This window comes from Psammomys obesus, unplaced genomic scaffold, assembly GCF_907164565.1.
Source record: "Psammomys obesus unplaced genomic scaffold, mPsaObe1.curated_primary_1811, whole genome shotgun sequence".
NCBI lineage: Eukaryota > Metazoa > Chordata > Mammalia > Rodentia > Muridae > Psammomys > Psammomys obesus.
This window is the reverse complement of record NW_026586550.1, coordinates 12528747-12552611: the sequence shown is the minus strand read 5'-3', so window position 1 is coordinate 12552611 and position 23865 is coordinate 12528747. Positions and strand designations below refer to the sequence as shown.

The 23865-nt window shown below is 38.2% G+C and overlaps 1 protein-coding gene across 4 annotated transcripts in view; it reads right to left on the bottom strand.

Annotated features, from left to right (window-relative positions):
- Agk (acylglycerol kinase) overlaps positions 1-23865 on the bottom strand; it is a 74733-nt gene that overhangs the window by 18487 nt on the left and 32381 nt on the right. For all 4 annotated transcript variants that reach the window (XM_055602141.1, XM_055602142.1, XM_055602143.1 and 1 more), the window contains 5 exons: positions 22794-22886; positions 20200-20232; positions 18210-18304; positions 8888-8957; positions 1075-1154 (listed from right to left, as the gene is read on the bottom strand). In XM_055602141.1, the coding sequence (XP_055458116.1) occupies positions 1075-1154; positions 8888-8957; positions 18210-18304; positions 20200-20232; positions 22794-22886 (371 nt within the window). The remainder of the gene's footprint in view (positions 1-1074; positions 1155-8887; positions 8958-18209; positions 18305-20199; positions 20233-22793; positions 22887-23865) is intronic.

The window sequence follows — 23865 nt, the reverse complement described above, 5'->3', positions numbered from 1 at the left end:
GTAATTTGTGGAATCAACTTAACCATGGCACACTTGCAATAAAAAGATGTGAAGCACTGAAGACTGTGGTGTGTAATGAGGAGCAGCACTCATTGACTGGCATTTTGCCGACAGGAAATTTCATTACTGGGTTGATAGAGTAAAATGTATGAGAAATTCCTGTGAAGAAAAGTTAGCAGTCTGGCCCCTGAACTGCAAGAGAGGTTTCTCAATGAGAGAGCTGAACATGAGCTCAATCATAACCTAGTTATGATTGAGTTTATACAGTTTTAGCCTCTACTAAAACTGTAAGCCCTGGACTGTACGCAAAAGAAGACAACACTAGAAATGAGATGAACCTTGCATGGTGTGTCCTTGGGAAGCCAGCCCACACTACCTCTCCACGCTCTTTGCTAGCCAGAAGTGTCATTCCACACAAGTCTCTAAAACTAAGTCTGTTCCCACGAAAGCCAGCAGCAGCCCACTCCTCCCAAGCCTGTTCTTCCAGTCAGCGATGCCAGACACCCACCTCTCTCCTGTAGGAGAGAGCAGCCCACTCTCTTTACCTACGAGCTCTTCAAACACCTCACACAGTCTTCTGACCAATTAGGACTGTAAGGGCTGCAAGAGGCTCAAGTCTAGGTAGCACCTTGGGATCTAGATAAGCATGCTGCTATGAGATAAGCAATGAACCTAAGCTAAATGTGTCTGAAAATAGAAACATACTCATCTCTTTATGGAACTTTCCCTATCCTTTTTGCCTATACATTTCAAACTTTCACCTGGCTGTTCCTATTTCATTATCAATACTTTAATTCAACTTCCAGGCCTTGAAGATTTACTCTAATAACACTGTATTTTAAAACCTCAAAAGCAAAGATCAAATAAAACTTTGTTTTTGTTTTTCGAGACAGGATTTCACCGTGTAGACTTGGCTGTTCTGGAACTAGCTCTGCAGACCATGCTGGTTTCAAACTTTCAGAGATATGACTGCCTCTGCCTCCCTGGTGCTGGGATTAAAGGTGTACACCAGCCTTGCCTGGCTGGAATAACACTTGTGAAGAATCATCACATATCACCACAGTAATCCTTTACTTGCTAACTTTGACGCCAGCATCTCTGAAGGATCCCCACCGGAGGCCAGTCATTGCATACACAGGTTGTTCTTTTTCACCCTGGAAATTAAATACAATTGATTTAGCTTTGTGAACACAGTAAATTCATACGTATCTAGAAAATGCTCATGGCCTACTTCTCAGCAAACCAAATATTTTATATATGTGTTCAAAAGACCTATGAACCCATGGCCTGAAAGAGTATATGAATGAATGACCCATACTTTAAACTAGTATAATCTTATATATTAGTTCTCATGAATCTGCTGGTAAGGGAACTTATTAACTATGGTTCTGAGCAGCTAACTTTCAATAGCTGGAAACTGATAGATACACGGTACCCCATATTCTAAGAAGAGGTACAGTACTATACACAACTCCACAGAGGCTGCTGAAAGACAAAAGGACCAATTGGATTCTCCCACACCATCACTTCTCTGCCATGGCTAGTATAAGCCAAGATTAAGACTTGGAGTGGAGAAATCAGGGACAAGACAAGGCTGCCCACTCTCTCCATATCTCTTCAACATAGTACTTGAAGTCCTAGCCAGAGCAATAAGACAACTAAAGGAGATCAAGGGGATACAAATTGGAAAGGAAGAGGTCAAAGTGTCACTATTCACAGATGATATGATAGTATACATGAGTCACCCCAAAAATTCAACCAGAGAACTCCTTCAGCTGATAAACACCTTCAGCAAAGTGGCAGGATACAAAATCAACTCAAAAAAATCAGAAGCCCTCCTTTACACAAAAGACAAAAGGGCTGAGAAAGAAATTAGGGAAACAACACCCTTCACAATAGCCACTAATAACATAAAGTACCTTGGGGTGACATTAACCAAACAAGTGAAAGACCTGTTTGAGAAAAACTTCAAGTCTCTGAAGAAAGAATTAGAAGAAGATCTCAGAAGATGGAAAGATCTCCCATGCTCATGGATTGGTAGGATTAACATTGTGAAAATGGCCATCCTGCCAAAAGCAATCTACAGATTCAGCGCAATTCCCATCAAAATACCAATTCAATTCTTTTCAGACCTTGAAAAAAAGATTCTCAGTCTCATATGGAGAAACAAAAAAAAAAGCCAGAATCTCCAAAACAATCCTCTACAATAAAAGATCCTCTGGAGGTATCTCCATCCCCTATCTCAAGCTGTACTACAGAACAATAGTAATAAAAACTGCATGGTATTGGCATAGAAATAGAATGGAGGATCAATGGAACCGAATAGAAGACCCAGAATTAAACCCATGTACCTATGAATACTCGATTTTTGACAAAGCAGCCAAAACCATACAATGGAAAAAAGATAGCACCTTCAACAGATGGTGCTGGTCTAATTGGATGTCTACATGCAGAAAAATGAAAATAGATCCACATTTATCACCCTGCACAAAACTAAAGTCTAAGTGGATCAAAGACCTCAACATAAAACCAGATACGCTAAATCTGTTAACAGAAAAAGTGGGGAACAGCCTAGAACTCATTGGCACAGGAGACAACTTCCTGAACAGAACTCCAACAGCACAGGCTTTAAGAGCAACAATCAATAAATGGGACCTCATGAAACTGAAAAGCTTCCATAAAGCAAAGGACACTGTCATCAAAACAAAACGACTGCCTACAGATTGGGAAAGAATCTTCACCAACCCTTTATCTGACAGAGGGCTAATATCCAGTATATATAATGAACTAAAGAAGCTGAAAAGCAACAATCCAAGTAATCCAATTAAAAAATGGGGAACAGAGCTAAACAGAGAATTCTCTGTAGAGGAATATAGAATGGCAGAGAAACACTTAAAGAAATATTCAACGTCATTAGCCATTAGGGAAATGCAAATCAAAACGACCCTGAGATTTCACCTTACACCCATCAGAATGGCCAAGATGAAAAACTCAAGTGACAACACATGCTGGAGAGGTTGTGGAGAAAGGGGAACCCTCCTCCACTGCTGGTGGGAATGTAAACTGGTACAACCACTTTGGAAGTCAATCTGGCGCTTTCTCAGACAATTAGGAATAGTGCTTCCTCAAGACCCAGCTATACCATTGCTAGGCATATACCCAAAATTTGCTCAAGTACGCAATAAGGACATTTGCTCAACCATGTTTGTAGCAGCTTTATTTGTAATAGCCAGAACCTGGAAACAACCCAGATGTCCATCAATGGAGGAATGGGTACAGAAATTGTGGTATTTTTACACAATGGAATACTACTCAGCAATCAAAAAAGAGGAAATCTTGAAATTTGCAGGCAAATGGTGGGATCTAGAAAAGATCATTCTGAGTGAAGTATCCCAGAAGGAGAAAGACAAAAATGGAATATACTCGCTTATATAGACCTAAAAGATATGATAAACATAATGATATCTATACTCCTAAAGAAGATAATCAAGAAAGCGGACACGAGGTTTGATGATCAATCTTCATTTAGAAAGACAAATGGGATATGCATTGAACGTATGACAGGAGTCTACCGCAGAAAGCATCTGAAAGACTCTACCTAGCAGTGCTCCAAAGTAGATACTAAGACTCATAACCAAACCTTCAGCAGAGTGCAGGGAATCATATGAAAGAAGGGGAGTTTGATGTGGAAAGGATAGGAGCTCCACAAGGACCAAACATATCTGGGCACAGGGTCTTTTCTGAGATGGACACTCAACCAAAGACCATGAGAGGGTAAAACCTAGAACCTCTGCTCGGATGTGACCCGTGATAGCTCAGTAATCAATTGGTTTCCCATAGTAAGGGGAACACGGACTATTTCTAACAGGAACTCAATGACTGGCTCTTTGACCTCCCAAGGGAGGAGCAGTACAGTTAGGCCACAGAGGAGGACTTTGCAGCCAGTCCTGAAAATACCTGACAAAACAGAGTCATATGAAAGGGGAGGAGGTCCTCCCCTATCAGTGGACTTGGAAAAGGGCAGGGAGGAGATGAGGGAGGGAGGGTGGGATTGGGGAGGGAATAAGGGATACAGAATTAACAAAATGTAACTAATGAGAATAATAATAATAAAAAAAAAGAATAATGAAAAAAAAAGACCTGGAGGTGGGGATATTACAGAGAAAGCACATTGAATCTTGTGCTCATAGGATCAAGGGTTCCTCCAATCCCAGCACCAGCATCACTCTCATTCTACTGTGTCAAAGCCAAGCAAGGGATTTGTAAGAGAAACACACATGTATCGGAACATCATACTAGGTGACACTGACCTCTTACTCCTTTGCTGTGTACCTGCTCAGGCAGTGGACTGCTTTTCTACTCTCTGTACTCATACAAGCAATGGGGAGAATGAACCAGTATGCGAGCACAGAGCACACAAAGAGGTGCCAGTGAGGACATGTTTGTCTCTGGGTACCAAGTACTAAGTACTTCATCTAAGATTGTGGGCCAGGGGCTAGGGCACTCAAGTATGAAGAGGCTATTGAGAGTACTTAGCTGGAGAACTACAGGAGGAGTTAAAAAAAAATGGAAATAAAACAGACTTCCAACCTCAAAAAACAAAAACAAAACTCAATGTCATGGTGACATACTAAAAATGAAATTCATATGAGCCCATAGAGCCCTAGGAGTGAGGCATCAGGGAGATATAGCACTACCAGTTAAGTAAAAAGTTTCTTCAAATCCTTCTAGATATCAATGGGAGCGAAGTCATAAACAATATGATGAGAGGGCAGTGGAACCAAAGTAAGTTTTACAAAGATATTGCTAAGAGGACCAATGACTAGTTGATCTAGGAGATGAAAGAAGATGCCATTAATAAATGACATTTAAACAAACCCAAATCGCATATGCACAATCAAGATAAGGCCCAGCGGACCAGAATAAAGACTTTAAATGAATGACCTTAGCTTTTATTCAGGGAAGAGACACTACCGAGGGCTCTGAACAAAGGATTGATGTACCCCAACTTGTGATCACACAATGGCTGTTGAAAACAGACCATGGGGAGGCAAAGGTATAAGGCAAGGTTATAGCCAGAGGGCTCTGAAGTAAGACGAAGGCTACCAGGGTTGGAACAAGAGAGTGAAGGATATGCTGCCTTTGGATATGTTTTGAAGATGGAGCCAACATGGTTTTTGCCTATCTACCTATGTTTTTTTTTTTAAATATATGTCATATGAAGAAATATATCTTGACTTCTTCATCAAACTGAACATTCAAATGAGTTGTGAGTACACAATGAACAGTGAACAAGCTAAATACGATACTGTTATAGCTTATGATTTCTTGTACTTCTGGATAGTCTTCAGTTCATGATAACAAGTTTGTGGTGCTCTTAAAAGGAAAGACTGGCATCAAGCATTGTCTATAATGTTTATGGAACCAAGCTCTGTTTACAGATATTTTCTCCACATTCTGAAAGTAATTTTTTTCAGAAATAAGGAGAAGAAAAAAAAATAAAAATAAAAAAAAAATTTCTGGTTCCTCAGAAACTAGGGCAGAAGCTACTGTTCCACCCTTTCTAAGAATTGATTAATATTTTTCAACTTCGTGGGCTGTGTCATTAATATAGAGATTGTGAAAAATCTGACATCAAGTTACAAAATCTGTATATGAGAGAACAGGGTTGAGAAAAAGACATTTAAGTACAAACGCTGCAAGAATTCCCAGTTACATTCAATTTACTCTGCAATATATTTCCTCTAACAGATATATAATAAAGTCTAAATCACCGAGTTATTAAAAAACATCTCCAGTCATACTTTACAATATCTTTATGGATAAAATCCCTACTAGTTATCCTTTAATGTTTTGTGAAAACAGCTTAGCTGTATTACATGCTGAAAGATCAATTGCAATTTATATTATGATTAATAATATCATGATGAATAGTCTTGACACCGCTGTATAAAGAAAAATAAAAGGAAACTTGGCTGTAAACTTGTAAGCTCACCAGTTTAAAATATGGACTAGCAAACTGCAAATAAGTTAAGTGTCCCTTGCCTGAAAGGCAGAAAGCCAAAGATGTTCCCTATTTTGGGGTTTCTCAAATTTTCGAGTATTTGCAAAAACTAATGGTTGAGCATTCCTAACTCCAAACCAAAACTGTGGAATCTGGAATGCTCTAAAGTTTCCAGTTTGGGAGCTTCGGTGTTTGGATTTTCAACCAGTATAAGAACAACTTTCAGGGTTAAAGTTGGGATCATGGCACAGTATAAACCCTTAAAACTTTTACAAAATCATAAAATGAGTGAACAATGAGTGCGCACGCAGAATGGAGCTGGCACACCTTAAGGCTGGACGTGAGCAAACACAGTGTTCACCACTGCAAGGTTTAATTCTGCCGTTCTGCATTTTGAGACATTTGCTCTTTGTTTTTAAGTTAGATGAAGAAAGAATATTTGCTTAACTCCTATCAAAATTAGCTTATCTTTTTTCTAGCATTTTAAAGGGATGTTGACCAAAAAGTAGAAATTGTTAATGAACCATTTCTCTCACCCCACTATTTTGAAAAACAACGTAAGGGCAAAACCTTAAATAGTGCAATGAACACTATTTACACCTCTCCCTTAAAGTCAACATTGCCAAAGTCTTCTCTTTGTAGTCTTATCTGCTGTTTTTATTTTATTTTATTTTTTATGTGTATATTTGCATGCCTGTCTGTGCCACATACATGCAGTGCCCACACTGGCCAGAAGAGGGCATCAGATTCCTGGGAGTGGTAGTTTTCAGCAAGTTCTGAGCTGTCACATCTGGGTATTAAAATGCAAACCTGGGTTCTCTAAAATAGCCAGTGCTCTTTCTTCAGCCCCTCATATGCTGTGCACTGTTGTCAGAGTTGCAGTTGTAGAATCACCCCAGAACCTTTAGCAATTATCTCCCCAGAGTATGGACTCCAAGGTTGAAAGGCAGTATCTAAAATACAAGTCATGTACAAGTATCTTCACTTGTTCTAATAACATCCACGATTACAGTTGATTTTCATTGTTCAAATCCTTTACTAGGTTCCCACTTTTCATCTTGAATAGACCAGACCACTTGCTTTCTTCTGGACTGTGCAACACTGACATTTTTTAGGACAGTCTGAATGTTTAGAAAAACCCACAGTTTGGATTGTTCTGTTACTCTATTGTGATTAGACTGAAATTAGCTGACATTTGGGGAAGGAGACTATACAGTGACGTGGCATCATTCTCAAAAGGCAGATACTGCCAGTTTGTGTCATGATCAGATAAAGGAGCATATGCTAATTTCTCTACTTCAAATACATATTTGCCTCCATTAATGACTTAGTAAATAATTTTGGAAATGCTTATACATTGGTTTCCCAATAGAATTCTTTTCATTGCTTCATTTTCTACTGATGACCTACTGATGGCCTAAAATTAATTATCAAAATGGTGACTAAAAAATAAAGCTAATATTCTATCATTCCTTCAGTACTTACAACATGGCAATTCTTTCATACCATCACCCGGCCTTCAGGGACTCCTTATTTTTATGTAGAGCATCATAATCTACCACAATTAATAATTTTGATATTCAAACACCAACAGGTTGGCTCTTAAAATCTTTCTGTAATGTTCCTGTTAATTTTTTAGTGTTTTCTTACTTCATACTTACCTTCCTCTAAAACTGCCCTTTTACTGAGTCCTGGTAGGTGTGTTGTTTTGTTTAAGATAGCAGTAATTAAAGACCAAAATCTGAATGCCAAATTACGCTCACTGTGAGGTGTAATTTCTTCTATGCCCTTTTATGGGCACAGCCAGCAAATACATTTCCAAAACAAATTATCCTTTACAAATAAGAAAATGTTATACATCTCAATAGAAAAACAGAGAATTCTAAGATGCAGGAAGCTACAAAAAACATTGTTCACAGTGTTAGAAAGGATGGACAGATGAGGTACAAGATCCTAACTACTTAAAACCCATCTGAGAGCTAAGACTACAAGACAACCAAGCTATTCCAGGTGACATGAGAAAAAGTTCATCTGTCATAGAGAATGGAAGACAGATGCAAACAGCATTTAAACAGGTACAGAAATCAGTCACTGTCCAAAACTTTTTTTGTTTGTTTTGTTTTGTTTTTTTGGTTTTGTTTTGAGACAGAGTTTCTCTGTATATCCTTGGCTAGCCTGGACTCACTTTGTAGACCAGTCTGGCCTTGAACTCACAGAAATCCGCCTGCCTTTGCCTCCCAGTGTGCTAGGATTGAAGGCATGTGCCACTGTACTTGGCTATGTACCAAGTATTTTATGGGTCTTTTTTTCTGTTTTAAAGGCAGGGTTCTCACGTGGTACAGATTAGCCTCAACCAGCTGTGTAGCTGAGGATGACCTTGAACCCTTCATCCTTCTTCTACCTATAGAGGATTGGGATTACAGGCATACAGTACAATGTCTAGCCTCAGGGGCTCTTTTAATACTCAAAACAACCATAAATGGATTTCTTATGACACAACGATTGTAGATGGAGAAATTAAAAGTACATATAATTTATTAGGAAGTAGTACTGAGGAATTCTTGCATGTAACGAAGAAGCCAAGAGTTAAGTTCAAAACTAAACTATCAAGGTGACATCATACATTGAACACTACCATAGTGCAGACTTAAAACAACTACAAATGTAAATTTTACATCACATGATTTTTATTACAAGAGGTATCACAATTAGTGATAACAGAATCATGAACAATGCTTTTCTGTGGGGACTAATACTGGGGATAGGAAGAGAATGGGAATGCCGTGTTCATAATAATCCCATGTGAACTGTTAAACTCTATTTTCTTTAACATGTGCCTATTAATTTGATACTCTTTTCAAAACTTGAAGGAAAGATTTTTACCTTGATCTGCAAGACGTCAAGTGGAACTGTCTCTCCTTTCACAATGGCAAGTGTGGCATCTGTAATATGTCTAAACAAAGAAAAAACAGAAAGGAACCTGTTGTAAAAATTAAACAGCACCTTCCCAGTGCACAGCATGAACACATGCATATGCACATGCACGCCCACACACTCAGAATCCTAGAAGGTTAGAAAAAGCCAGTCTTTCAAATTGATATTAAGAAAGCAGGAGCATATTTTTAAAAATCACCAATGCATACATTTATTAAACCACTCCATTGTGCCTGTTACTGAAAAATTTGGTACTTAAATACATAATAATAACATAGCATCTTTTAATCACTGTAAGAAAATGAGCCATTAAAAGAGAGAGAGAGATCTTTCTTCTCAAACAGCTAGAAAGTAACTAAAAGAGAGGATCTGTAGCTATCTTAGTGAGCCACAGTCCAAGAGCTAAGACACATTTTCTTCTCTTCCAGGGGTACAAGGCTGTGCTTCATGTTCACTGCTGATTCTTTCCTTCAAAGTACAAGACTTTTCTTACCTACATTCTAACAATCTCTTGAAAAATATCTATGTAAAAAAAAAAAAAATGTTGCTCTTAGAGCCTGTGCTATTGGTGTTCTGTACAGGAAGTTGTCTCCTGTGCCAATGAGTTCAAGGCTCTTCCCCACTTTTTCTTCTAATAGGATTAGTGTGTCTGGTTTTATGTTGAGGTCTTTGATCCACTAATGGGACCTTATGAGACTGAAAAGCTGTAAAGCAAAGGATACTGTCATCAGAACAAAACGACAGGCTACAAACTGGGAAAGGATCTTCACCAACCCTATATCTGACAGAGGGCTAATGGCCAGAATATATAAAGAACTCAAGAAGTTAAACAACAAATCAAATAATCCAATTAAAAAAAATGGGGTACAAAGCTAAACAGAGAATTCTCAATAGAGGAATATCGAATGGCAGAGAAACACTTAAAGAAATACTCAACATTCTTAGTCATCAGGAAAATGCAAATCAAAACAAACCTGAGATTTCACCTTACACCCATCAGAATGTCTAAGATAAAAAACTCAAGTGACAACACATGTTGGAGAGAATGTGGAGAAAGGGGAGCCCTCCTCCACTGCTGGTGGGAGGAATGTAAACTTACACAGCTACTTTGGAAATCAATCTGGCACTTTCTCAGACAATTAGGAATAGTGCTACCTCAAGATCCAGCTATACCACTCCTAGGCATATATCCAAAAGATGCTCAATTATACAACCATGTTCACAGCAGCTTTATTCATAATAGCCAGAAGCTGGAAACAACCCTGATGTCCCTCATTTGAGAAATGGATACAAAAATTGGATACATTTACATAATGGAATACTACTCAGCAATTAAAAACAAGGAAATCATGAAATTTGCAGACAAATGGTGGGAACTAGAAAAGACCATCCTGAGTGAGGTGTCCCAGTAGCAGAAAGACACACATAGTGTATACTCACTTATAAGTGGATATTAGATATATAATATAGGATAATCATACTAAAATCTGTACACCTAAAGAAGCTAAGCAAGAAGGAGGACCCTGGGTAAAATGCTCAATCCTCATTCAGAAAGCGATAGACATTGGAAGAGGGAGAAAACAGGGACCAGGACAGAAGCCTACCACAGAGGGCCTCTGAAAGACTCTATCCAGCAGGGTATTAAAGCAGATGCTGAGACTCACAGCCAAACTTTGGGCAGAGTGCAGGGAATCTTATGAAGGAAGGGGGAGATAGAACCAAAAATCTGGGCAAAGGGGTCTTTTCTGAGACTGATACTCCAAACAAGGACCATGCATGGAGATAACCTAGAACACCTGCACAGATGTAGCCCATGGCAGCTCAGTCTCCCAGTGGGTTCCCTAGTAAGGAGAACAGGAGCTGTCTCTGACATGAGCTCATAGGTTGGCTCTTTGATCACCTCCTCTGACAAGGGAGCAGCCTTACCAGGCCAAAGAGGAAAACAATGCAGCCAGTCCTGATGAAACCTGATAGGCTAGGGTCAGATGAAAGGGGAAGAGGACCATTCCTATCAGTGGACTGGGGGAGGGGCATGGGAGGAGAAAAGGGAGGGAGAGCGCAATTGGGAGGGGTCTGCAGCTGGGATACAAAGTGAATAAATTGGAATAAATTTAAGAATAATTTTAAAAATATTTAAAAAATAAGAAAAAAACCATCAAAAACTAAATACCATGGATTATACATTCAGGCCATATAAAATTATGCCAGATGCACAAACAAGCCTAGAGTTTGTACTTTAAATTCAAAATCAGACATACATAAATATACAACAGATGGTCAACAAGAGAAGTATTAAGTCAAGTGGCTAGTCAGTAAAACATCTCCTCTTACAGGAGAGAACGATAGCCCTACATTAAGGATCTTTTCAGAGTGCTCCCATGCCCTAAGTGCAGCCACTGCAAGCCCTTTATTATTCTTCAGATCTGGTAGACAGCACCATCTCAGAGAGGCCCACTCCCTCCAGGCTACGGGAAGGTCCTGCACTGTGACTCCATCACTGAACTGTTGCTGTCCTTTCATCAATCACAGTCTGTACTACATACTTATTAAAGTTGTCGTCTGCCTTCCTGGAGAACAAAAGTTCTACAAAGCTAGTGACAATTTTCATTCGTGTACTGACCAACAAAAAATCTACACCAGCACAGTGCATGCTAATAGGCAATCAGTATTTTCCGGGAATTATTTTATTTTCTAGAATTGTAAGCACAGAAACTGCTAAGAATTCTGTATATTCCTCACTCAGACACAACAATTATCCTCTCATAACCAGCCTTACTTCTTCCCATCACCCTGTATGCCACTAGTCAATGAAAGCAAAGCCGACAGCTTATTAGTTCATTGTATATCTGGGAAAGAGACTTTGTAAAACATCATTATACTTACAATTTTGACCCATTTCTATCAACATATTTAGTCAGTACTCAAATTTTAGCATCATATAAATATTGTATGTTACTTCCTTTGTTCAAGTTAAGATTCAAATAAGACATACAACTTATGGCTGGCTTATGTGTTTTAAATCTCTTTTAATCTATTTTCTGTTCCTTTCTATTTTCCTGTTTAAAAAATAAGCCATTCCTTCTCTGAGTTTCTATGGACTTGATCCTTAGTGATTATATATGTATGGCCCTCATATTACAGCTATTTTATTCATTTTCTGAGGATATTTAAAATAGAAAGTTAGTATCAATTCATCCTTGGCAACAATAATCTGGTATTATGTATTTCCATCAAAACATAAAGAGCACTTGCTGGCTTTGGTGATGATGGCAACCAACAACAATCATTACCTAGATTTACTGGGTTTCAAACTAATAATTTTTTAACTATCAATTAGAACTTTAATTTATTTTATGTGTATGAGTGTTTTGCCTGTGGTGCCTGTGGAGGTCAGAAGAGGGCACTGGATCACCTGGAACTAAAGTTAGGGGTGGCTGTGAGTCACCGTGGGTGCTGGGAACCAAACCTGGGTCCTCTGCAAGAGCAACATGCAGTCATAATCACTAAGCGGTCTCTCCAGCCTGATCCTATCATCTTTGTAATTTATCCTCATTAACCTTCCCCTCATTAACCTTCTGGACACAATGTAATGTAGGCCACATAGGAAAGCCAAGATACATGTTTAACTCTTTTTTTTCTTCTTCTTCTTCAAGACAGGGTTTCTCTGTGTAGCCCTGGTTGTCCTGGACTTGTTTTGTAGACCAGGCTGGCCTGCCTCTCAACGGCTGGAATTAAAGGCATGCACCACGCCATGGTGTCCAGCTATGTTCACTCTTTTAAAATTTTGAGACACAGTCTTATGTATTCTAGGCTGGCACTGAACTCACTTTGGAGTCAAGGATGACTTTCAACTTCTGATCTCCCGACTCTATCTTACCAGTGCTGGAATTACAGAATAAACCATCATGACTGGTTTATTCCAGGCTGTGGATGGAATCCAGGGCTACATGCAGGCTAGCATTTTGCCTACTAAACTCATCCCTTCTTTCTCACTCCTATTTATTTAGATAGAGTCTCACTTTGTCCCCCAGGTGACCTCAAACTGGCTATATAGACCAAGCTAGTCATGAATTCACAGAGATCCAAACACCTCTGCCTTCTGACTGTTATGACTAAAGGGATATACCACATTAGTCCCCTACTTAAAACAAACAAACAAACAAACAAACAAAAAACCTCTAAAAACCAGTTTTCTAAATAATCTGGTTCGTCATAGCATCCAAATGCATTCAGTTTTTCACTTTTGTGTATTTTCTGATTATCACTATAAAACCAATCTGCCGTTTCAATACACTGTAAATACTGACACGTTGTCATATGAATTTAATGAAAGGGTATAGGATCACCATATAGTTAGAATTAATGGTGAGAGATAACAGCCACAGAAGTATATGCTGATATGATCAAAACTCAGGAGAAACTAAAGCACATCTCTAATGTTTGCTTAATCAAGTGAATTTATTGACGTTTGAAAGGACTATTGCATGCTAGGGATCAAAACTAGTGATTTTATACAAAACTCATTTTTTTTTAGAGCAATCTTAGGTCAGGTTCACAGAAACATTTGAAGGCCAGTATAGACATTTCCCTATATAATTCTTTTCCCTCCTCCAAAAACAGCTGCTCCATTATCATATCCCTCCATACCCCAAGATTGGTTTGTCACAACTGGAAAACTTAGTTGACTTACTATCGCCATTTATAATCCAGTTTTGATCATAGCTGCAATCTAACTGGGTTTAGACAAACATTAATGACACCTACCACTTCATTAGTATATACACAAAGTAATTGTACGGCCACACAAATCTTTGTATCTTCTCCAAGCTCTAATAACCACTTCCCTTTTTGCTGTCATATTTTTACCTCTTCCAGATCTCTAATAGTAGGAGCCATATAGTGTAGCCTTTTTCAGACATTTTTCCTTTACTTGGTAACATATATTCAAGTTCCTGTCTTTCTATGGCTTCATAGCTAATTCCTTTCAACTGAATGAGATTCCACTATTTGCATGTACTAGTTTATTAATCCACTTGCCAATTATTTCTTTTTGCATGAGCTGCGCCAAATTGTTTTTTGCAGAATTTAGTCTGTTCCAAGGTTATCAAGCTTATGGGCCTAGAGTTGCCATACTTTTCCTTCATAAACTTTCATGTTCATAGGCTCTACAATGATGTCCTCTAATTCATCACTAAAATTAGTCATTTGTGTCCTTTCTAGTTTTTATTTAGCTTGGCTAGCTACTTGCTGACCTATTTATTATTTCCAAGAACCAGCTTTTCTACTGACTTCTATTTTCAATTTTACTGAGTTTTGCTTTAATTCTTATTATTTTCCTTTGTTTACTCTGGAATTCAATTCTTACCTCTTTCCTTCTGTTAACTTTGGACTTAATTTGCTTTTCTCCCCCTGATGTCAGAGGCAGGGTCTGACTATATAACCAGGCTGGCCTCACACAGTCCTCCTGCCCCACCTTCCCATGTGCATGCTTGTACAGTGTGTACTCACACTTAATCTTGCTCTGTCTTCTGTGCTTTAAATTTCCTCTAACCACCACTATCACTGCCTCCCACATATTTTTGGGAGTTGTCTTTATTTAGTTCAAAATATTTAAAAACTTCTTGAGACTTCTTCCTTGATGTATGTTGCATAGCCTGCACAGATTTGAAAATTGTCCAGTTATCTTTCCATTTTAATCTTCAAGTCTTTTCTACCCCGTAAGGTAGGACAGGACTGGTGAGTAGTTGGAGTTGGATATTTCCCTTCTCTCGTGAGGAAGGCCAGGGCCAGCTAGAGTCCAACGACCCCTGCTCAACTCCAATACAACTCCAGAAGCTTCGGCTCAGCATAACTAGTTTCTCCTGATGCAGACCTTACAAGGGAAAAAGACTGCTTCATAGTATTTCAAAATTCAGCCTTTCCTCCTTTTCTTGTACTTAGTATGGAATCTTCAGCAAAACTCCTTGAGGTAAATGTCACAATATTATAGGAAACTTGTAAGGTTGGGTGCCAAGGAGCCTGGAACTCTCAGAGCTAACAACACAGAGCCTCTGGTTTTCTATACCAGCACTGGTTCCCACAACTGCTTCTGTTCATGAGTCTCTTCCTTGGTAAGCTGTGACTCTGTCTCTTCAATCATGGGGCAGCTGATTGGTGACCTCCCCTCCTGTTCAGATCCAAGAAGGGCTTGTGGTTTGCTTTGATTTGTTTTTCTACTGTGGTGCTAGGGAGTGGGCCCAGAGCCTTTTGCATCCTGGGCAAACACTCCTGTCAGCTTTTTGTTTGTTCCTTCAGCAGAGCTCCTCAAATGCAAACCTGGAAACTGAAGGACCAACTTCTTTTTTAAAATCACACTGACTGAGTTAGAATCCACATGCAGTACAATCTGTCCTTGTAGGCTGCCTTTCTATATAGTTGACAACTGTTTTCATAAAACCAACACCATCATCAAAACACTTAATATTTCTAACATCCTCTCAAGTCCCTCAGCATCAGTCTAACCCACTCCTACCACCATCATCCGTTCCCGGCAATTACCATGTCCAATTTAATCTTTTGTAGAACTGTCATATAATAGAATGAAAAGCATCAGTTTGAGATTATTCATGCTACTGACTGTAGCAACAACATGGGTATATGGTTTTGTTTTGTGGTTAAGTAGCACTCTGTTGTATAGATGTGCCATAATTTGTATAGCCATTCATGAGCTGGTTGATACTGGCACTGTTCCTGCTTTTTGGCAATGAGCAGCAGATTCTATAAAAAAAGATGCAGGTTGTTGAATTGATCTGTATGTCTGCACTTCTCTTAGGTAAATACCTAAACGTATGATGAGTTTATGTTTAATCTGATAAGAAATACCCACATTAGTTCCTATAGTGGCTGTATTACTTGGCATTCATGACATTAATAGATGAGTTTCAGTTGCTGAATACACTTACCAGTGCTTATGCTAGCTGGACTGCTTTTTTCTTTCCATTTAATTTAAGAGAGTGTGGGCTGGAGAGATGGCTCACAGGTGAAGAGTACTTCCTGCTCTTCCAGAGGACCCTGGTTCTACTCCCATACCACCTGTATCTCCAGTTCTAGGGGATCCAATGCCCTCTTCTAGCTTCCTTAACCATCAGGAATCCCACATATAGGCAAAACTCCCATATTTATCTATGAACCATTTTTTTTTCCTTTCAATATAGATACTTTTGGGCAATGGGCAGAAAATTTTGTAAAACTGCAACTCCACTTGGAGGAAACAAGGAGTATGGGCAAAAGGGTAGGCTGACTTCCTCTGAGTGTGTACAGTTTGAAGGAAGTGCCACAGATGATGTCTGTACTGATTTAATCTCAATAGCACCTGGCGCTATTTAGAGATTTGAAGAGATTTGGAAAGTGGCTTTGAAGGACTGACCTAAAAAAACAACCCTAACTACTACAATTCAAAAAGACTTTGCATTAAATTGCTTCTCTAAATTGCTTAGCAGAAGAACAACTAAATGTAACCCCAAATTTCTCATTCTCTAACAATAATTCAAAGTTCTAATAAAGAAGCTTTGTAGCCTGGCATTTAGGATTATTTACCTGCAACATTACACATTTCAAGAAAAAAAGACTTTTTCTTTTTTAATAATTTAGCTACAAGAAATCCTGACAGCAAAGCAAAAGGCAAATCTTTGTTCTTTTAAATAGCCTCAGGCAGCAGCCATGTTAAAAAAAGGTCTGCAAAATTCTGAGCCCATGGTAGTTACTGATTACCCAACAGCCCTGGAGCATGCATAAACATTACGCTTTATAAATCTTTAAATTACAAATAGAAGCAGCAATAACAACAGTTTAAGAACATGGAAAAATAGCCCCTAAGAAGCAGAGCACTATCTCAGATCTTGGGGGTGGCCACATGTGAGTGTAAACTGACTTTTAGATAGGCAAAGGTTTTGGCAAGGAAAATAATCTACCTCTCTGATCACTGACATGGCATTTGGAAATGAGGCTAATGCAGTTCAATAATCTCTACTGATACAGGGGAAATATAAGCTCCCTAACGAAATCAAGTCCTAAACTGGATAGGATTAATATCAGGTCAGCAAAAATGCTTGAGTCATTCATCTATCATTATCTATTGCCCCACAAAAATTCTAACCTGTGACCAAAAAGTATGGCCCGTTAAAGGGCTTCTTCTACTTACTAGGCCTCAGGATGGTTAGAAAATAGCTGAAGGGCCCTGTAAAGCTGTGACACCTGAGAGAAACTAGAATGAGGGTCTGATAAATGCATGCCTGGGCTTTCTTATATGCACCCAGGCTTTTATGAACAGCATAGAACTGTTAAGAGATACAATTGTTGGCACTCAAAATTACAACAGGGAAAGTCAGTCTATAAGAACCAGTCTAAGAAAACACTCTGAAGTAGAAAAAAAAAATTAACTGAAATTAAAAAAAAAAAAAAATTACTTGAGTACCTTTATTACTGACTTAGGAGGTTATAACAAGAAAAATATCAGAGAAATTTTTAATTAATTCAGCAAATATTTACTTTATGACTTCCAACTGTCACAAACTTTACATTATATACAATGTAACAATTTCTCCAACATCGTCCATTTATTTAGGTCTTTGACAACCATTTGTTATTAATTGCTGTGAAAGCCAGGTCTCAAGTTGAAGAGCACTACCTTTTTAAAAAAACTTGGGCTTTGTTCCATAAAGCTGTCAAGAAAAAAAGAAGTAGAAAAACAATTTGCCTGACTCCTGAAGACACTGTCAGACTCACAGCAATTTAATTTAGATCTTGGACTTTATCCCCCTTCTGTCTATTATATCCATATGCCCAGCATTTCAGGCAGTCACAAAAAGATGTGACTGTATCTAGTTGTTTTACTGTATTTAGTTGTGATTACATCTCCAAGACAGTGAAGCTGTGACTACCAGTTCAGTCTCCACAAGTGACTTGTGATTTGACACCAAGTGTACTCAAGGAAATGATTAGTGCAAATTTGCCCTCTCCTTCAGGAAACAGTACAGATGAGAGGTGGCATCTCTACATCAGCTGCAGTGGCAGAAAGTACCCATCATCACCCTGATGTCAGGACTTACTAGATGAGGAAGGTACCACAACTCAACTGTGAGCACCCCGATTCTCTGAAAGCCTGGAGGCTCCCTCTCAATAACTTGAAGTCTCAAGCTACCAAATTCTGAAAAGTTGACTTTATCATGCATGTTAATTTTCAGTCCCAGGCTCTATCACCCACAGATGTTAGCATTCCATACTGGCAACCTACTGGACTTTGTTTCCACTTTCAGCAAAGAGGGTGTGACTCAAACTACTGGTCTGTCCCAGCGGGATAAATCCAATTGGAATCTTACTGAAGGTAGCCTGGTAGAACAAAAAGAAGAGAAAGTTGTATTGATATAGTCAGAAGATTGGATTTAAAGGCGGCATATGTGTGTCCTCTATGACAAAGTAACTGGCCTATGTCTTCCCTCTCATCTCCATTCCCCATCCCTAAGCCTGTAAGCAAATACTCCAGAGTGTGTTGTAGAAGGGGAATAGCAGCTTCTAAAACAAAGCAGTCAATGAAAACATAATGCTCAGAATTTAGAAGAAATATTTGAGTACTCAGTAACTATAATTATTTATATGAAACCGGGTTAAGATAACAACAGTCTTAAAACTGAACCAGTGTGAGAGACTGTACTAAGCTATCACACTGGCCAAAAACTATGGAGCTAAAATTCAACTAAAAATGCCTATTAAATCTACAGTGACAGGTGGCAGTATTTCATGAGCTACCTACTTCAAATACATACAAGGCAAAAAAGAATAAGTCAAATGGCTGCCAGTTAATGACATAACAGGTGATTTAACTAAATATCACATATACAACATTTACCTGCAGATTCTTAAAGACTATTTGGAACATTATGTCTTATTGTTTTTACTTAAATATTTTAAACTATAGCAGGAAAAATGAATGAGATTTTACAAAATCCTGTATGTCCATAACCTAGATTAAAGTATATTTGCCCTTTTGGTTCTGATGTCTTAAGAAATAAATTGGACCTCAAAATTAAAATAAACAAACAAATAGGCAGAGACAGATGAAGAGCTTTGAGATTCTGTTCTCCTGACTCCTAGAGGAAACCATAATGCTAGGTCACCATGACTCTTTTCCAATTACATCATCTTTTTCTCACTACATTCTTACATATTTAATAACACACACTGACAGTACTGTTTCTGAATTCTAAAACCATGTAAAAATATATCTCTTTCTTTAAAAACTTACTTTGCATTTAACATTTCTAAGATCTAAAGATGTAGATATTTATAGATGTAATTCATTCTTGTGACTGATACTCATTTATCTGTGTATGTGCACACTTATCTGTGCATTTGTGTGTGTGTTGAGGGTGCACAAAGAGGACAGAGGGCAACTTCCTGACTTGTCCCACACACACTTTTGTTCCCCTTCATTTATTTATTTTTTAAGACAAGGTCTCACACATGTTACACATGGTTTAAAACTTGTGAAGTTGGCTCTCCTGGTGAACCAGCACCGGGACTACCAGGAGCACCGCCAACTATACCCAGCTGATTTTACATGGGCACTGGGAATGAAACTCAGGTCCTTATGCTTGTTCTTAACTAAATAAGCCTAGTTCGTTCATTTAAGTGTTATCTGGCTCCTATTATATAAACATATCACTATTAATTTATTAACAAATTCCTTGAAGAAAAAAAATCTATAGGCAATTTTTACATATCACACTAGCTGCTGTTAAATGGTACTGGGTACCCTGGATTACCAACAGAAGAAGTCCACCATGGGTTCACGAGAGTGACCTATGACAGAGGAAGAAGTATTATACCATTTGTTCAAAACTCCAATCCTATCACAATTGTCCTGGATTGAAATTATCACAGGAGGTGAGCATCGTGGTCTATGCCTGGATTTCCAGAGATGCCAGAGACTAAATCAGGAGAATAACAAGTTCAAGGCTAGCCTGGGCAACTTATCAGGACCCTGTCTAAAAACAAAAACTAAATGAACAAAAGGCTGGAGGTGAATCTCAGTGACACAGTGCTTACCTAACATGCCCAAAGCCGTGGGTTCAATCCTCATTACAGTGTATATATATATATGTATATATTTATCTACACACATATACATAATATACATAAATATATATATGTATTATGCATCATGAGGAGCCAAAGGCAAAAGAATGATAACAAGTAAAAGCTTAAAGTATTTTTTAGAAGCTCACCTCATCTGTTCTTCGAAGTACTCCAGTAATAACCTATGAATGTAAAAAAATATTATAAACATGCATTTTCCTTATCAAAATTAGGCTCAAGTTTCATGAACCATAAACTTGTTTTCTTCTAGAAACTATACTAAATGATGTGCTAGATGTTAATAACATATCATATTATCAAATATGATCAGTGATAAATTGGATTTTATTCTTAACCTAGAATAAAGACTAAAATAAATTATAAAAATCCGTATTATATTAGTAAAATTATGTTTCAAGGTCTAGAAAACATAAGTTTACTAATGTTTATGTATAGTAGGTGCTACAGAAATGTGAATTCTTTTCAATTATACAGAAAAGCCTGCATTAGCCTTTTGTGGTACATAGAGGCAAGGATGGCTTACTATGCTCAGAAATTTGTACTGAAGTGCTTCTTCCAGAGAGCTATGAAGACAAAGGAACTAAACAGGTAACCCCAATCATTTATTTTATTTTAGTCATTATTTATTTATTCACTTTTGAGACAGGGTACCATTAGGTAGCTTAGGCTGTCCTGGGACTCACTGTACTCCTACTTCAGCCTCCTTGGGTATGAGTTGTTATACCTAACCAATCATTTCTCTAGCCAAGGTTTTTGGTTTGTTTGTTTGTTTTGCTTTGTCTTTTAATGATTGCAAATACGCCAAATACACAATTCACTGTCTTTCCTTAAAAACATTTTGTAAAAATGAAGGTTGACATATCCTCTCCCTTTATCTTGTCCCGCCTCACTGGGTTTCAGTATTAAATGGGCTGTCAGTGGTCTGCTTCATTCTTTGTAGGCATACAATCAGAACCCTTCACATTTCATTAACACGCTATAAAAACAATTACAAGATCATTAGCAGAGCCTTTTTAAAAAGGAAGCTTACTAAGGCTCATACAAATGCCATGTCAAACATAGGACAGTGTTTCTGCTGTTCATTTCTGGTCCCTCACACTGATGAAGCCACCAAACAGAGGTCAAAGCCAATAGTAATATGTGTGTGTATGAACTATGGCATCTGGCTAAATCAATAAACCTACATTACTATCTAAACTTTATTGTTTAGCTTGGTGTTCACTCTGTATTGTACATGTCATAGGCTTTGAAAAACATATACTGACACCTGGCCATCATCACCAAAGTCTTCATTGCCCTAAAAGTTCTGTGTGCTGACTGCTAATCCTTCTCCAGCCTCTCATATTTGTACTCTCTACTGTTGCTTGGTCCACAAGTCAAACAGTTGAACTGTAGACTGTATTCTTTTCATGGTTTCTTTCACTGAGCAGTATCCAAGTCTTATCATAACTAGATAGCTCTTTCTTTTTTCATGCTAAATAATCCATTACTTGCAGCATATACCACTCTACTATCACCTGTTAAAGGGCACCTTCATTTCTTCCAAGTTTTGCCAATCAATGGCCTTGTGTACATTTTTTGTATGCACATCAGTTGTAACTCCTCTAGATAGATTCTAATAAGTACAGCTGCTGGACCATATGGTAAGAGTGTGTTCAGTTTTCAGTGAAACCACTCATTTTTCGTTTTGCTTACTGTATAAAGTGACTAGATCACTCTTCATTCCCATCACCAATGAATGGTATTTCCTATTGTTCCACACTCATCAGATTTGATACTGCCAGTGTTCTGGATCTTGGCCATTCTAATAGGTGTGGCATCTCACTAAGGAAAACTGATATTAATATTAGAACAAAGACGAGACTAGGGATGTAGCTCCATAGTATAACACTTGCCCAGCATCCATGAGGTTTGTTCTCTAGCACTAACTAGCAACCAACCAACCTTAGGAACTACAACAGAAAAGACATAGATGCATACATCTGAACAAGTAGCATGTCTTCCTACAAATGCAGTATCAAGAGTTAACTTTCTATACAACAGAAACAATAAGTGGGCATAAAGATATTTTCATGAGAGAAACTTTCATTTGATGAGAAACTTGTCCTTGTTATAAAACCATGATGCCATCACAGAGCTACCATTAACAGGATGCACAATATAACAAGCTTAGCCCATCCATATCCATTCTGCCTTCTGCTTTATTCAATATTTGAGTACTAATCTTGCTATTGTAGCCTAAGAGTAACTGGAACTCCAGATCTTCCTATTTCATCTTTTTTTTTAAGATTTATTTATTATTTATACACCATTCTGCCTGCATGTGTGCTTGCACATTGGAAAAGGGCACCACATCTCACTATAGATGGTTATGAGCCACCATGTGGTTGCTGGGAATTGAACTCAGGACCTTTAAGCCAGTGTTCTTAACCTCTGAGCCATCTCTCCAGCCCCCTTCCCACTTCATCTTAAGTGCTTGAATTATAGAGCCTTGTCTGTTTTATTTAATTTTCTTAAACAAATTTGATTACACATAAACTGCTCTGTGAGGTGGGAAGGTTTACCAAAACCAAGGAGAGAAAGGTAGAGGAGAAAAGCTTACAGCTGTGCAAGTGTGAGAAACAGCCCTAAAGTAATGAATTACAACAATTGCTACTGTCTCAGAAACTAATTTCCATTCTTCTCTCCTTAAAAATAGTCCTAAATGGGGAGGAGGGCCCACCTCCTGCAGTGTCCCATCTCCTCCAGCAACGATGATCACATCTGTGCTTTCCATCAACTCCAGGAGCTTCTTGGCTTGTCCTTCATAATCTGTCTGAAAGATGAAAGAAGGTTTTGGTAAATTTGTTATTGCAGGACCACAAGTTCAAAGGATGAAAAGGTAGGATCTGCTCTTTAGTTTTATATTGACTCTTAATTTTACATCGTTGATAGACATAAAAATTCTATGAAAGCAATTGGTATGGATTTTCATAGTTTTATACTTTCTAAGCCAGAAATGGCTTCAGAAACTATCTATTCAGCACCTTACTCTAAAAATAAAATTCAAGCCCAATAATTTGTCTTAATTCTACAGCTAGGCAGCCAAAGGACTCTTTTCCAGTCCAGTGTGGCTTCTATTACATTGTTTACACACTGCTTTTCATCTGAAGGCAGGAAGGCAAGTGCATATGCAAATAGGGAAATAGATGTAATGAAAAGAGCACAGATTCCAGAGCCCAAGAGACCTACAGTAAATCTCAGCCCTGCTACTTTTTAGCTGAGTGGCCTTAAACTCACTGGATCTTAATTTCCTTATCAATGAATTTCCATGTATCAAGGGAAGGATAATCATGGCTACCTGTACTATTGCTACACAGCAGAATTTAAAACAGCTACAAAAGTAAGTGTTTGCAACTGGTATTGTGCTACCACAATGGAGATTATTATTGTTTTCCATAAAACAATACTTTTGGGCACAAAAAAAAATATGTAGGTGTGTTTGGAAGACCTCACAGTGGAGCACTCTAACCTTCCCATTTCTACTGAGAACATTTGATCTCAGATACATGTATGCACTCAAATGTACAGTTTAGCCATTATGCACACCCTGAAGACAAATGCTAAAACCTTAAAGGGCACAAATCAAGCGAAATAAAAATACTACTATCTCCGGTTCAAAATACACTAGACACACTATCAAGCAGAGACCAAATACTTAAATATCAGATGGGCTAAAACACCCGAACAATTTGAAATATCTGCTCTTTGTGCCCTATCCCTGCATAGAACTATTAAAAATCCATGGAAGTTAT